Source organism: Elephas maximus, chromosome 7 (genome assembly GCF_024166365.1).
Source record: "Elephas maximus indicus isolate mEleMax1 chromosome 7, mEleMax1 primary haplotype, whole genome shotgun sequence".
In the NCBI taxonomy this organism is placed as follows: Eukaryota; Metazoa; Chordata; class Mammalia; order Proboscidea; family Elephantidae; genus Elephas; species Elephas maximus.
This window is the reverse complement of record NC_064825.1, coordinates 99,073,686-99,089,417: the sequence shown is the minus strand read 5'-3', so window position 1 is coordinate 99,089,417 and position 15,732 is coordinate 99,073,686. Positions and strand designations below refer to the sequence as shown.

Sequence of the window (15,732 nt, the reverse complement as noted above, 5' to 3'; positions counted from 1 at the left end):
TCCTGGTCCTTCCTTCTCCTGGAATAGTTATGTTTGTGAAAACTCAGAGATGGTTTATATCTGAGTTAAAAACTTATCCTAACCTACAAATTTCTGTGTATTTCTTCAGCTTAGAGCCTGACAATATGGTCACCTCTCCCACTAAATTAATACTATGCCCAGAAAAACATTCTACAAAATTTTCAACAAGCCAAAAAAAAAAAAAAAAAAACTTATATTAAAAGGTCAATTCAGTGCCTTCACCATCTGTTGCTTCATGAAAATGTTTGAACAGGAACCTTTCTCCAGAATCACATATTGCTCACAGTCCCATGTCACAAGTTAATGAAATTCTCAAATATCATTAAAGTATACCTTCTGACTTGTTGAGCAATCTTTGCACAGGCTGGAGCACATGCTGAAAGAATGTCACCAGGCAGAGCTTTCCTTGTTTCCATATTGAATAGGTGATGGATTCATTCTTATCATAGGGACAAGGCATTTCAAAATTCAACATTCCATTTTATATAAAAGCCTTTATTTTCTGACTATGAATCTTTACTTCCATCATTAGCACTAGTAGTTGCTTTCATTAAGAGCCAATTTCTACATACACACACATAACACATTTTTATCCCTCTGAGAGTTATTACATACACCACTATAAGTAGCACAGAACAAAACAGTACTAAGATCCAGGCAGCATGTTAAGTTCCCTACTATCTAAGTAACCACCTCAGGTTCATTAGCGTCACAGCTTAATTCAAATTAACACCTCAGCAAAATGACCAAATTCTCTGTGTGTTGGACCACTGGGATTGCCATTAAATAACTGAAGCCTTGAATGTTAAATGCTTAAATACCACATAGCTCACCTTTGTAAATATCTCTGCTCTCAGCTGGGATTAAAAAAAGAGAGGTGGGGAGAGATTTCACACACTTAACACTGGGAATCTACAGATGAAGATCTGTTTTCACCTAAAGACGAAGTACACCTATGTGCAATCTGTCCAGTAGGACCAGCTGTGGTCTGGAGAGAAATAATAGCAAAAATATATACCTCACAAGGATGTTGGGAGCATCAAAGGTGATAACACGTTAGGGAATGAAAGAATATAAAGCACTATACAACCGTTAGTAGTAAATGGTAATGTTACTAACAAAACACAGTAGACTCAACAACAACAATAAAAATTTTTTTTAAAATACCTCAGTAGATATCCTCTCATCTGAAGGAACTGGCATAGTCTATTACCGAGAAAAGTCAGTGAAAGCAAGGAATCACAGGAAATGATAAATATACACTGTAACCAAATTTTATTTTCACTTAAACCATGTATAAATAACTTGATTCACCAATCCTCTGTGTAGGATAAGGCCTCGTCTTTGAGTTTGGATCTGCTGATTAGAGTTCCAAGGTCTTTTTTGCATAAACCATACCATGTATGTATCACATAATTCCAATTCCAGTTCCTTTACAGTGCAGTGAAAACTTCAACACATAGGAAGCTATCAAAGTGTCAGTTTCTTCTGAATTTTTATAACTTTCTCTGATATTTTACATATTTCTTGTTCACTTCTAATTTGACAGCCAATTTCTGAAAGAACTCACTTTTTTTTTCAGAGCATTGAATTTAGTTTTTTCAGAGCATTGAATTTAGCATGTCTCCTTCTTACACTAATATTTTATCAATTTATAGAATTATTTTATAACAAATACTCCTACCATAAGCAAGTTTGGGAACAAATATAACTGATTCTTAATAAGTAAACAACTTGACTTGTGGGAGTAAAAGTGCACAAGAATCACACTGAGAAGCTTACTGGTCACAAAGAATCATCATACGGTAGGCATCAGTCAGTGTGTTTTACCAACAAAATGGACAGCACTGGTTTATCTAGCTGGTTGGTTAAAGAGATGTCAGTTAAGACTATTTGCCATATTATAATTCAGGTCAAATTTCAAAATAGTTCCCCTGCCACACGTGTACATGCTACCTTTTGTGTTTTCCTTTCACCATCTGTGTTAGGCATTTATTGTTATTTTTGTGTGTCATCGAGTCGATTCCAACTGAAGGCGACAATATAGGACAGGGAAGAGCTGCCCCATAGGGTTTCCGCGGCTGCAATCTTTACAGAAGCTGATTGCCAGGTCTTTTCTTTTGCAGAGTAGCTGGTGGGTTTGAGCCAATGACCTTTCAGTTAGCAGACAAGTGCTTAAACATTTAGCCACCAGGGCTCCTTGTTAGATATTTAGAGACGATGAAATCAAAAGAGTAAAAACATTCAAGTACACAGAAATGAAGCAACAGAAAAGAAATTCAGACACTTAAGTAGAGCATGATTAAAGAATCAGATATTTGACTCCTGGCAGTAACAGAAACTAAGTGAGTCACTAAAAGACTTTTAAATAATTACAATAGGACTAAATTAATTTTACAAAATTGATGATCCATCTTTAAAGCATCTTTTTAACCGCATGAAAAAGAAGTATTCTGAACTGTAAGTCAATACGTCAGTGCTGTATATCTACTTAAAAACATTAAACTCAGATTATCTGTATTCCTTTCATAATCATGAGAGAGAAAGACAGAGACAGTGATGTGAGAACTTACTTATTTCACTAGAAACCTGGTTCAGTTTATCCTGTGATCTGCTGATAAGGACAACTTTCATTCCACGCTTTGCTAACTGAAACAATAAGAGAGACCAAACAGCTCAATCACACTTGTGCATTTCATTTTAAAACAGAAACTAGATATATGCCCATTTTAAGAAAACATGCTATATGATAATCCAAATTAAAAAACAAATAAACCTGAGTGTAATGAATGGGCAGTCCAAAAAGAACACTTTACGAAAGGATCCCCCATAGAGTTAGCTTTCTAAATCAAGCTAGTATTTAAATGCCCAAGGGTTGTAAGGGAGACTTTTACTTTTCATTCTGTACCCTTCTATACTGTTTAATGGAAACCCTGGTGGTGTAGTGGTAAAGAGCTATGGCTGCTAACCAAAAGGTCAATAGTTCAAATCCACCAGGCATTCCTTGAAAACTCTATGGGGCAGTTATACTCTGTCCTATAGGGTTGCTATTTAGTCAGAATCGACTCCACGCCAACAGGTTTTATACGTATATATATATGTACTGTTTGAGGAGCCCTGGTGGTGCAGTGTTTAAGAGCTTGGCTGCTAACCAAGATGTCAGTGGTTTGAATTCACCAGCTACTCCTTGGAAACCCTATGGGGCAGTTCTACTCTGTCCTACAGGGTCGCTATGAGTTGGAATTGACTTGATGGCAACGAGTTTTGTTTTTGTCTTTTTATACTGTTTTAATTTTTTAATCTATTACTTCTGTAATTTAAAAAATAGTTTTATAAAAGTTCTTCCTTCTGGTTAGATGCATAAAACAAAGACCAGAGGATTGATAAAGAAAACTACAGTTAAAATCTTAGGAATTTCTAAAAATGCAGTCAATTTTTAAATTTTTAAGAGTTATATTTTATAGACAATCAAGACAAACTGAAGTGGTTAACTGAATAAATAACTGATTTCTGGAGTACCTGCTATGTAAGTACCCAGAACTGTGCAAATGCTGTATAGGATGAAAAAGATTTACGGTAACTAGTCCCTAACCCCCGAAATGTATAAATATAGGGGTAGAGAAAAAACATACTAATATACATAAAACTTTTCGGTAAACCAGATATCAGACAGTATAAAAATGAGCAATAAATTAGGTGCTATGAACTATAACTGACTGGTAAACTGACATGCTAGCCTTAAATCCCAAACTTAGTTTTCATTAGTTAATGAGCGATAATCACATATAAGAGAAAATATGGAAAAAAAATTTTTTTAAGTAAGGAAGACTGGTAATGATTCACTAATTAATCTGCTATAAAACCACTAAAAAAGCTCTTAGTCTATACTGATACTTAATTTAAAAAAATCAACATGGGAGAAGGGATAATGAAAAGTTCCTATTCATAGTCAAACACCATCTAATAAATGTAGAAGGACAGAAATCATTAGTAAATCACCACTTCTTAGACCACCGTGGTAATAACTAATTTAGGCAAGAACTGTCAATGGGTGTTAAAACCATTTGATGAAAGATTGTTGGGAAACAGGATATTCATGCAGTCTGGAAGTATCAGTCCACAGGTTTCTGATTAATTACAAAAGGGGAAAGGTACCCTTATAGTAGAGAATTATGGTGGACAATGTCTTAATAAATGATTTATCTTAATGTCATAATAATGGAGCAAATGGACTTCTCGTGCTTCCTGATATCTGCTAAAAATGTTTAATCTGAATCTTATCATGAGGAAATCACCAGACAAATTCAAATTAAGAAATCCTCTGTAAACTGGTCTGGATTTTGCAAAATGTCATTGGCATAAAAAGAAAAACAAAAAAAGGATAGGGGATTCTTCTAGATTAAAAGAGACTAAAAGACATGGCACCTATATGCAACACATAATCCTTAACTGAATGTTGAGACAAACAAACCAAAAAAAAAGAGCTATAAAAGACATTATTGAGACAACTTGAGAAACTTGGATATGGGCTGTACGCTACATGGGAGTATTCTAAACCCACTGCCATGGTGTTGATCTAACTCATGGTAATGCCATGTGTGTCAGATTAGACCTGTGTTCCACAGGGTTTTCAGTGGCTGATTTTTCGGAAGTAGGTCACCAGGCATTTCTTCCAAAGAGCCTCTGGGAGGACTCAAATCAGCCAAGCATGATAACTGTTCGTACCACCCAGTTACATTTCCTAGCTGTGACCACTGTATTATGGTTAGAAGAGTGAATGTTCTTATTCTTAGAAAGCACATGTTGAAATACTTAGGGTTGAATTGTCATGGTGTCCGTAACTAAAAAATGCCCCAGCTAAATAATAAGTAAATGCGGCAAAATGTTAACAACAGGTGAATCCAGCTAGAGGGTATATGGGTGGTCCTTGTATTCTTCTTGGAACTTTTTTGTAGTTCTGGTATTTGTCAAAATATGAAGCTGGGAAAGCAAAGGATTTAAAAAACATGTATCCATTGGGAATGACAAATGAGAGTCTCAATGGAGTTAATGGGATTCTCATTGCAGTCAACGAATATCAAAGGTTGTGGGTACCTTCATGAGGACTGGAAGGTGAAGAAGTTCATCTAAAGGGTATTGCCAAACTTCTGCTTTGTATAACGGTCTCCAAACTATTACTCTTTCTCATCATTTAATTACATTAGAGCAGACTTGGCAGAATCCTTTGCTATGTCTGTCAATACCTTTTGTCAGTCAGAGCCCTTCTGTGAAAATGATGCCATGGGCTACCCTGGAAACTTAACTGTTGTATAATAATATTTCTATATTTTGGAAAAAAAGTCCAAAACAACTTTAAAAACTGAGGGCTGGCTATACTTACAGGATATAAATAAAACTACACTAAATTCTTAGCAATTCAACTTACCAGAATAGAAAGCTTTGTACTTAATTTGCAATAACATTTATTTTAAAAACAAATAATAGAACATCTACCATACTGTATAACATTAAATTTGTGTTTTTAACTGTAAATGTCAAAACTACTGTAAGACATCATTACATATTTGTTCTTATTTTTTATACCAAAAAGAAAGACCTTGAAAGTTAACCTACCTCTTCTGCATATGACTTTCCGATTCCATCAGTACTACCTGTGACAACTGAGAAAAGAAAAAAAGTAACAGTTTAGTTTAAGAGCTACAATGGAGAACTGATCATCGTTAGGAACCAACAATACACAGGAGGATCTGTGTAATATTTTAATGTAAAATATAAAGCAATATTAGTGGTTCAAATTTAAGGTTGAACACCCACCAAACCAACCAAAACCAAACCCAGTGCCGTCGAGTCGATTCTGACTCATAGCAACCCTATAGGACAGAGTAGAACTGCCCCATAGAGTTTCCACGGAGCACTGGCAGATTCGAACTGCTGACCCTTTGGTTAGCAGCTGTAGCACTTAACCACTATGCCATCAGGGTTTCCGTACACCCACCATAATGGCTAAAATTAAAAAGACTGCAATACCAAATACTGGTGAGGATGTGGAGCAGCTAAAACTCACATACATTGCTAGGAGCACTGTAAATTGATCCAATTACTTTGGAAAAACTTTAACAATATGTCTAAACGTATGTCTACCCCATGACCCAGCAATTCCCAAGGGATATGAATGCATTATGTCCACCAAAAGAACACCCTTGGCATCTTTATTCATAGCAGCCAAACATGCCAAAATGTCAAGCTACAGGAGAATGAGTAAATTGAGGTATATTCATACAATGAAATACTACACAGCAATTAAAAAAAAAAAAAAAACTGATATACACAAAACATGGTTGAACCTCCCGATCATTACGATGAGTGGATGTTATGATTCCATTTATGAAGTTCAAGAAAAGGCATAACAAATCTATGGTGATAGAAGTCAAAATATTGATAACCTCTGGGTAAAACCAAACCTACTGCCATCTCATAGCAACCCTATGGGACAGAGTAGAACTGCCCCGTAGGGTTTCCAAGGAGCAGCCAGTGGATTCAAACTGTCCACCTTTCGGTGGGCAGCCAAACGTTTAGCCACTGTGCCACCAAGGCTCCGGGTAGAGGGACAGATGGCAGGAAAGGGGCATAAAGGAACCTTCTGGGGGTACAGGGACTATTCAATAGCTTGATTTGGATGGCAGTTACCTGTATGTGTGTGTGTAAAAATTCACTGAGCTGTACAGTTAAGAATTGATCATTGTATACATTTACACATATGCTATACCTTAATGTTTTTGTTTATTTTAGAAATTAAGGATAGTGAAAAGAAATTGAATAAGATCTAATTCCTCCATGGAAATGCATACTTCTCTTACAAATTAAAAAAACTGATGTAGCAGAAACATTTGGAAATTACCATGGGTGAGGCTACACCATGCTATCTTATCTTTGGAATACTGGAATCACTTTCGTTGCATGGTCATCTGCCTCAAAAGATTAGAGATGTCCCCCAAATTTCTCTATGATTTTGTCCAACACATTTGCACTTATGGAAAACAAATGATGGTATAAAGTAGAAAAAAATTTCCCCCAAAAAACATTTGTTTCAAATTACACAAGATAGCCCCATTTTTACTATTCAGAGATGTGGCAAACACATCCATATTTTTCCTGGTCATATCTTTTAGAATCTCATCAGCCTGCATCTTTTGAAAAATTTTAAAGACTTGTTATGAAAAAAGTTGAGCATATCCAAAGGTAAAGAGAACAGCATAAGAAATCCCCAAATACCCATGACCCAGCTTCACAGATTATCAGCCTGATGTTAGTCTTGTTTCACGTAAACCCTCACCTATTCCTCCCCACCTCAGATGGTTCTGAAGTGAATTCCAAACATATCACTTCACCCATTAATAGTTCAGTGTGTATCCATCATTAAACAGAACCAAAACACACTAGCACGTTCCTCAAAATGTAAACAGTAATTCTTTAATATCAAATATCCAAATTAGTATATTAATTTCCCCCAACTATTTCTTAAAAACTTCTAATAGTCTTTAAATAAATTTCTCTCTCTCACATACAATTTATTTGTTATATGGGGTCACATAGTTATATTTTCCCAGCCTGGCATTTGCTGATTAAATTCCCTTTTGATGTCATTTAATATGTTCCTCTGTCTCTTTGTGGTTAGATAGAGAGGATTAATCAAATTCAGATTTGATTTTTTTGCTAAGAATATTTCTTAAGTGATACAGTATATTTATATCAGCAGGCATATGATGTCTGGTTATCTTTCTTTTTGTAATGTTAGCAGTCATTGATGCTCACTGCCTAGATCCATTATTTCATTAAAAACAAACCAAATCAGTTGCCGTCAAGTCGATTTTGACTCATAGCAACCCTACAGGATAGAGCAGAAATGTCCCACAGAGCTTCTAAGGAGCAACTGGTGGATTCGAACTGCCGACCTTTAGGTCAGCAGCCCAACACTTAACCGGTGCACCAACCAGGCTCCTGTTTTAATATTTCAGTAAGGGTTACAAAATGGTGATATTTGAATTCTATGATTTCGTTTTCACTTATTACCTAGGATATTTCCACAGAGAAACTCTTCCTCCTCAGTTATTTTCTTATCATAAAATATAGTTTGCACAAGAACTCAGGATAACTGCTTGATTTTTTCCCTCCTTTTACGTACCTGTCTTCAAAACAAATTGATTCCCTGGCATCTTCCAAAGGTAATCCATTCGTTTTTATTGTTGTGATTTTGTTTTCAAGAAACATTATTAACTCGTGGATTGAAATGTTTTTGGTAGAACCTGTAACTTTTCATCTCCTGAGTGTTTTTTGAGGTGGGGGCCCAAATTTTATATTGTATGCCTGATTCATGAATGTTTTACACATGCATACATTCTGTCGATATTCACTGTATATTATTCTGGCAATAGGAATATATTATTCACTACTGAGTCAAATGGAATAGTCTATTTCCTTTCTGTCTTTTCTTGGAGTCTTGTTTTTCCATTTGCACGGTTTTCTATTTAAGTCTTCCCTCATCCTCCAACAGCCTCTCAATATAATTTTTCACACAATCAACCCTATCAATTTGTTCCTTTTTTCCCACCCTTCTCAAAGCCCTCTAGCTTTTATCATTCTCCAATTTGGAATAGTTACTCTGCTAATGTGCTGCCTAGCTGTGGTCCTGGGAAATCATCTTGGAATGCCCTTCTGTGTTGAACCCCTGGTTTTCTAGATCTTGTTCTACTCCCTCACTATGATGGAGCTCATTCACCAGTAACCTCCCAAGAAAGAATGCATGGAGACAATTTCTTGTAAACTTTTTTTTTTGTTTTTAAATAAGCTCTTTATTTTAGAATAGTTTTAGACTTGCCAAGATGTATAGGTGAATATAGTAGAGTTCCCATATATTCCAATCCTAGTTTCTATCACTAACATCTTGTATTGCTATCGAGTCAATTCCGACCCACAGCGACGATACAGGACAGAGTAGAACTGCCCCACAGAGTTTCTAAGGAGTGCCTGGTGGATTCAAACTGCCAACTTTTTGGTTAACAGCCACATTTCTTGGCATAGATGAGTGAGCACTTCCAGCACTGCAACCATTTGCTGTAACATCTGAATTGATATTCCGTCAATTCCTGGAGCCTTGTTTTTCACCAGTGCCTTCAGTGCAGCTTCCTTCAGGACCATTGGTTCCTGATCATATGCTACCCTTGAAATGGCTGGATGTCGACTAATTCTTTTTGGTATAATGATTCTGTATTCCTTCCATCTTCTTTCGATGCTGGAAATTTAATATTTATTTAACATTAAATAATTTCCCCATAGAATCCTTCACTATTGCAACTCGAGGCTTGAAATCTTTCTTCAGTTCTTTCAGGTTGAGAAACACTGAGCATGTTCTTCCCTTTTGGTTCTCTATCTCCAGCTCCTTGCACATGTCACTATCATACTTTGTCTTCTCGAGCTACCCTTTGAAATCTTCTGTTAAGTTCTTACACTTCATCGTTTCTTCCTTTTGCTTTAGCTGCTCGACGTTCAAGAGCAAGTTTCAGGGTCTCCTCTTACATCCATCTTGGTCCTTTCTTTCTTTCCTGTCTTTTCAAAGACCTCTTGCTTTCCTCATGTATGATATACTTGAGGTCATTCCATGACTTGTCTAGTCTTCAGTCACTAGTGTTCAACGTGTCAAATCTATTCTTGAGATGGTCTCTAAAATCAGGTGGGATATACTCAAGGTTGTATTTTGGCGACTGTGGACTGGCTCCGATTTTCTTCAGTTTCAGCTTGCATACGAGTAATTGATGCTCTGTTCCACAGTCAGCCCCTGGCCTTGTTCTGACCGATGATATTAATGGAAACATCGTCTCTTTCCACACATGTAGTCGATTTGACTCCTGTGTGTTCCATCTGGCGAGGTCCATGTGTATAGTCACCGTTTGTATTGGTGAAATAAAGATATTTACAATGAAGAAGTCATCGGTCTTGCAAAATTCTGTCCTCTAATCTCCAGCATTGTTTCTATCACCAAGGCCATATTTTCCAATTAGCAGTCCTTCTTTGTTTCCAACTTTCGCATTCCAATCACCAGTAATTATCAATGCATCCTGGCTCCAGGTTCTATCAATTTCAGACTGCAGAAGCTGGTAAAAATCTTTAATTTCTTCATCTTTGGCCTTAGTGCTTGGTGCATAAATTTGAGTAACAGTCATTAACTGGTCTTACTTGTAGGTGTATGGACATCATCCTATCACTGACAGCACTGTACTTCAAGATAGATCTTGAAATGTTCTTTTTGACGATGAATGCAACACCATTCCTCTTCAAGTTGTCATTCCCAGCATAGTAGACTATATGACTATCCAATTCAAAATGGTCAATACCAGTCCATTTCAGCTCACTAATGCCCAGGACATCGATGTTTATGTGTTCCATTTCGTTTTTGACAATTTCCAATTTTCCTAGGTTCATACTTTGTACATTCCAGGTTCAGATTATTAATGGGTGTTTGCAGCTGTTTCTTCTCATTTTGAGTCCTGCCACATCAGCAAATGAAGGTCCTCAAACCATTACTCCACCCACGTCATTAAGGTCAACTCTACTTTGAGGAGGCAGCTCTACCCTAGTCATCTTTTGAGTGCCTTCCAACCTGGGGGGCTCATCTTCCCGCACTGTATCAGACAATGTTCTGCTGCTATTCATGAGGTTTTCACTGGCTAACTGTTTTCAGAAGTAGGCTGCCGGGTCCTTCTTCCTAACCTGCCTTAGTCTGGAAGCTCAGCTGAAACCTGTCCTCCATGCGTGACCCTGCTGGTATCTGAATACCAGTGGCATAGCTTCCAGCATCACAGCAACACACAAGACCCCACAGTATGACAAACTGACAGACACACGGGGGTTATCACTGCTGATGTGAGATGGATTCTGGCTGAAACCAGTGAATATCAGAAGGATGTTTACCTGTGTTTTATTGTCTACGCAAAGGCAGTCAACTGTGTGAATCATAACAAATTATGGATAACATTGCAAAGACTGGGAATTCCAGAACACGTAATTGTGCTCATGAGGGACCCAGATCAAGAGGCAGTTTTTTGGACAGAACAAGGGGATACTGGGTGGTTTAAAGTCAGGAAAGGTGTGGTCAGGGTTGTATCCTTTCACCATACCTATTCAATCTGTACGCTGAGCAAATAATCCGAGAAGCTGGACTATACAAAGAACAGGGCATCAGAATTGGAGGACGGCTCATTAACTCCTGCGTTATGCAGCTGACACAACCTGTCTTGCTGAAAGTAAAGAGGACTTGAAGTACTTACTAATGAAGATCAAAGATCACAGCCTTCAGTATGGATTGCACCTCAACATAAAGAAAACAAAAATCCTCACAACTGGACCAATGAGCAACATCATGATAAACGCAGAAAAGATTGAAGTTGACAAGGATTTCATTTTACTTGGATCCACAATCAACAGCCATGGAAGCAGCAGTCAAGAAATCAAAAGACACATTGCATTGGGTAAATCTGCTGCAAAGGACCTCTTCAAAGTGTTGAAGAGCAAAGATGTCACCCTGAAGACTAAGGTGCGCCTGACCTGAGCTATCGCATTTTCCATCGCATCATATGCATGTGAAAGCTGGACAATGAATAAGGAAGACCAAAGAAGAGTTGATGCCTTTGAATTGTGGTGTTGGCGAAGAATATTGAATATACCACGGACTGCCGAAAGAATGAACAAATCTGTCTTGGAAGAAGTACAACCAGAATGCTCCTTAGAAGCAAGGATGGCGAGACTGTGTCTTAGATACTTTGGACATGTTGTGAGGAGAGATCAGTCCCAGGAGAAGGACATCATGCTTGGTAAAGTACAGGGTCAGCGGAAAAGAGGAAGACCCTCAACAAGCTGGACTGACATGGTGGCTGCAACAATGGGCTCAAGCATAACACCAACTGTAAGGATGGCGCAGGATCGGGCAGTGTTTCGTTCTGTTGTGCATAGGGTCACTATGAGTTGGAACCAACTCGACAGCAACTAACAACAACATTTCTTTGATAATTTTTGCCCCAACATTTTCTCTTTATTCTCCTTCTAGAATTTCTATTAATCAGATATTATACTTAACAGTTTATTAATCTTACTTTTCTTTTTGTTCTACTTTCTTAGCAATTTCTTCAACTTTATCTTCCAAACCTTCTGTTGACTTTAAATTCAAGTTGTCAATTTTTTAATTTTAAAGAGCTCTTCTCTATTCTGATTGCTCTTTAAAAACAACAACATCCTGTTCATATTAAAGATCGCTTATCTTCTCTTGGAGCCCTCGTGGCGCAGTGGTCAAGAGCTTGGCTGCTAACCAAAAGATCGGCAGTTTAAATCCACCAGCCGCCCCTGGAAACCCTATGGGGCAGTTCTATTATGTCTTATAGGGTTGCTATGAGTAGGAATCATTCGACAGCAACGGGTTTTGGTTTTTTGGCTTATCTTCTCTTATCTCTGAGGATATTAATTATAGTTTGTATGTCTACATTTTCTTCCATTTCTTGTATTCTGTCTCCTCTAAGTTCCTTGTTGATTGTTTTTGTCTGTCTCATCTTGGAGGCATTAAAATGCCATAAGTGCGCATAGGTGGAGTGATTATACTGCGGACTTTGCTATAGGGCAATCAACTGGCAAATCAGCTTTCTTATCGGGGAACCCACAAAAATACGTATCTGTCCTTTCTCTAGGACCTTTGGTATCTCTTATGATTCATTCTCCAATTTCTAGTCTTCTGGCTGCTGGGTAGTTGGTCAGCTATTTGCAGACTTTTTATTTAATTCCCTCTTCTCAGTCAGATGCCTCTCCTCTGCTCTCTGTGCCCAGCGCGCCTGAGTCTTAAACATATCTGACTTAGTCTCCTGCCCAGGTCCTGTCTTTTGACGTACCTGATACTTTTAATTCCTGGGCTTTTCTGGGGTTTGTGGAACAAACTGGCTTACTTCTCAACAGTGGCCCTTCTATGAGCACTCAGGTGTCTGCTGTATGAAGTCAGTTATTATCATACCATTTCATTTGCTGTGACTGGGGATGGCACAGTGGTTAAGCACTCGCTGCTAACCAAGTGGTCAGCAGTTCGAACCTAGCAGCCACTCCATGGAAGAAAGGTGTTTGGCTATCTGCTTCCGTAAAGATTACAACCTTGGAAACCCTATGAGGCAGCTCTACTATTTCCTATACGGTCGCCATGAGCCAGAATCAACTCCGTGGCAATGAGTTTGGTTTTTGAGTTTGAGGATGACAGAAGTTCCCTAATTTCATCAAATTGGAGCTTCCTATTTCTCATTCTTCTCGTTTTGTGAGGGGATTTCCAAGAGAAGAAAGAGTCAGAAATATTGTTACTTGCCCATTTTAAAACTGAAAGTTCCCCCAGGTCCCTCTTAAACATATAGAATAAGACACTAAACACACTTCTCAACAAAGATTTGGCTTTATGCTCCCAGCAAGAACATTTTTTCCTATTATCTCCTGCTATTAACTATCAAATTTAAATCAAACTCACAGTCTTTACAAACTATGACATTCATGACTATGGAGAATACAATATCCACTCTGGATATTAGGTGGTCTATAAATCACCCAGTCCATGGTCAGGATTTTAAATGTTAAGCAGAAACAACCTGACTTTAAATTGTACAAATATGAAAAGTTTACCCTCTGATATTTTTAGATAGATAAAAACATCAGTTTTCCATTTTCTACTGGAGCCCTCGTGGCGTAGTATTTAAGACCTCGGCTGCTAACCAAAAGGTCTGCAGTTTTGCAGTTTGATTTGACCAGCCGCCCCATGGAAGTCCTAAGGGGCATTTCTACTCTGTCCTATAGGGTGACTATGAGTTGGAATTGACGGCAATGAGTTTGGTTTTTGGGTTCTATTTTCTAATACTTCTCAAAACCAAATCCAACACTTGTGTAGTTGCATATAAGTGAAATATGGCCTCGCAAGCAAATTTTTTTCTGAGAAAACATGAGTACAATAATTATTTTTATAGGCACAAAGAAATGAAAAAAAAAAAACAAATTGGGAAACCCAGGGCCTCTCTTAGCCACCTCTGTAGCATTACTGTAGCTCTACAATGTTCAGTGTCATCTACCATAAAGGACATCAACAGTGGTATGGTGGAGTATCCAGCTAGTTAAGGACTACAAAGAAAAATTTTTAATAAAGTATCATTTGATAACCAGAAAAAAAAAAATGAAACAAAGACCAGCTTCCACGTCATCCAAATTGTTTTTTCAATTTGTTTCGTGATTTCTTAAAAAGAAAAAACCACTCACAAAACCAAACCTGTTGCCAACGAGTCGATTTCGACTCACAGTGAACCTATAGGACAGAGTAGAAGTGCCCCAAAGAGTTTTCAAGGAGCAGCTGGTGGATTCAAACTGCCAGCCTCTTGGTTAGCAGGTGAGCTCTTAACCACTATGCCACCAGAGCTCCTAAGCACTCGCAGCAACACTAAAATGATAAGATGTAATATGCAAAAACAACCTTAGGGACCCATCCTTCGTATATTATATGAGTATCTGGGACACAGCCTGCTAGCTGCCTTCTTCAATACTCATTTTTCCCTTCTTCCTTTGCAAGAGAACACTGGTTTTTTATCCCAGCACATTGTAGGCCTCAATTAAAGACTATTTTCCACCCTCCCTAGCAGCTAGGTGTGTGGCCATGTGATTAAATTTTAGAAGTAAAATGCAAGAAGTATTGTGAGGAACTCAGAAAGGCTACTTAATGGAAGCTGACTCAGCAGAAAAAGGTCCCCTTTTGCCCTTCAAAAATGATACTGTAGCTCCAGCAGTCTCTTGAATGATGAAGCAATCTTAAGGCCATGGCTATGATGATGGAATAGAATAACGGGAATTAAGGTCCCTGATGACACGATGGAATTACCATGCCATTTTTTCAACCAATAATTTCATTTTGTACTGCTTATCATGGAGAATTGCATATATACAAAAGTTCCAGTCTCCTCCAGAGTGATAGAGAAATAAATTATCTTATTAAAGCCACTATTATAAGCCTATAATGCATGAGTGAGCCATCAGTAGAGTATATTCTGAAAACAAAATACTTGGTATTGACATTATTATAAGAATATATATGTTCAAGGTACTTCATTGATACTAGCCAGTTAATTCTCACAGCGACTACCACCCCAGTCTAAGATACCAGCCCACTACACAGGGACTAGTACCACAAGCATTTCAGTCCCTCTTCACTGAATTCATGCCATACGGTGTCTTAGTTATCTAGTGCTGCTATAACAGAAATACCACAAGTGGATGGCTTTAACAAACAGAAACTTATTCTCTCACACTTGAGGAGGCTAGAAGTCCAAATTCAGGCACCAGCTCCAGGGGAAAGCTTTCTTTCTCTGTTGGCTCTGGGGGAAGGTCCTTGTCATCAATCTTTCACTGGTCTAGGAGCTTCTCAGCACAGGGACACTGGGTCCAAAAGATGCTCTCCGCTTCAGGCACTTTCTTCTTGGTGGTATGAGGCCCCTATCTCTCTACTCACTTCCCTCTCTTGTAAGTTAAAAGGCGATGCAGGCCACACCCCAGGGTAAATTCCCTGATATCAGATCAGAGCTGTGACCTGAGTAAGGGTGTTACATACGACCCTAATCCTCTTTAACATAACCTAATCTTGCCTCATAAACCACAGGCAGAGAT

General features: G+C 38.0%; 1 protein-coding gene across 3 annotated transcripts in view; it reads right to left on the bottom strand.

Annotated features, from left to right (window-relative positions):
• HSD17B12 (hydroxysteroid 17-beta dehydrogenase 12) overlaps nt 1-15,732 on the bottom strand; it is a 193,374-nt gene that overhangs the window by 110,401 nt on the left and 67,241 nt on the right. For all 3 annotated transcript variants that reach the window (XM_049890925.1, XM_049890926.1, XM_049890923.1), the window contains 2 exons: nt 5,635-5,681; nt 2,595-2,670 (listed from right to left, as the gene is read on the bottom strand). In XM_049890925.1, the coding sequence (XP_049746882.1) occupies nt 2,595-2,670; nt 5,635-5,681 (123 nt within the window). The remainder of the gene's footprint in view (nt 1-2,594; nt 2,671-5,634; nt 5,682-15,732) is intronic.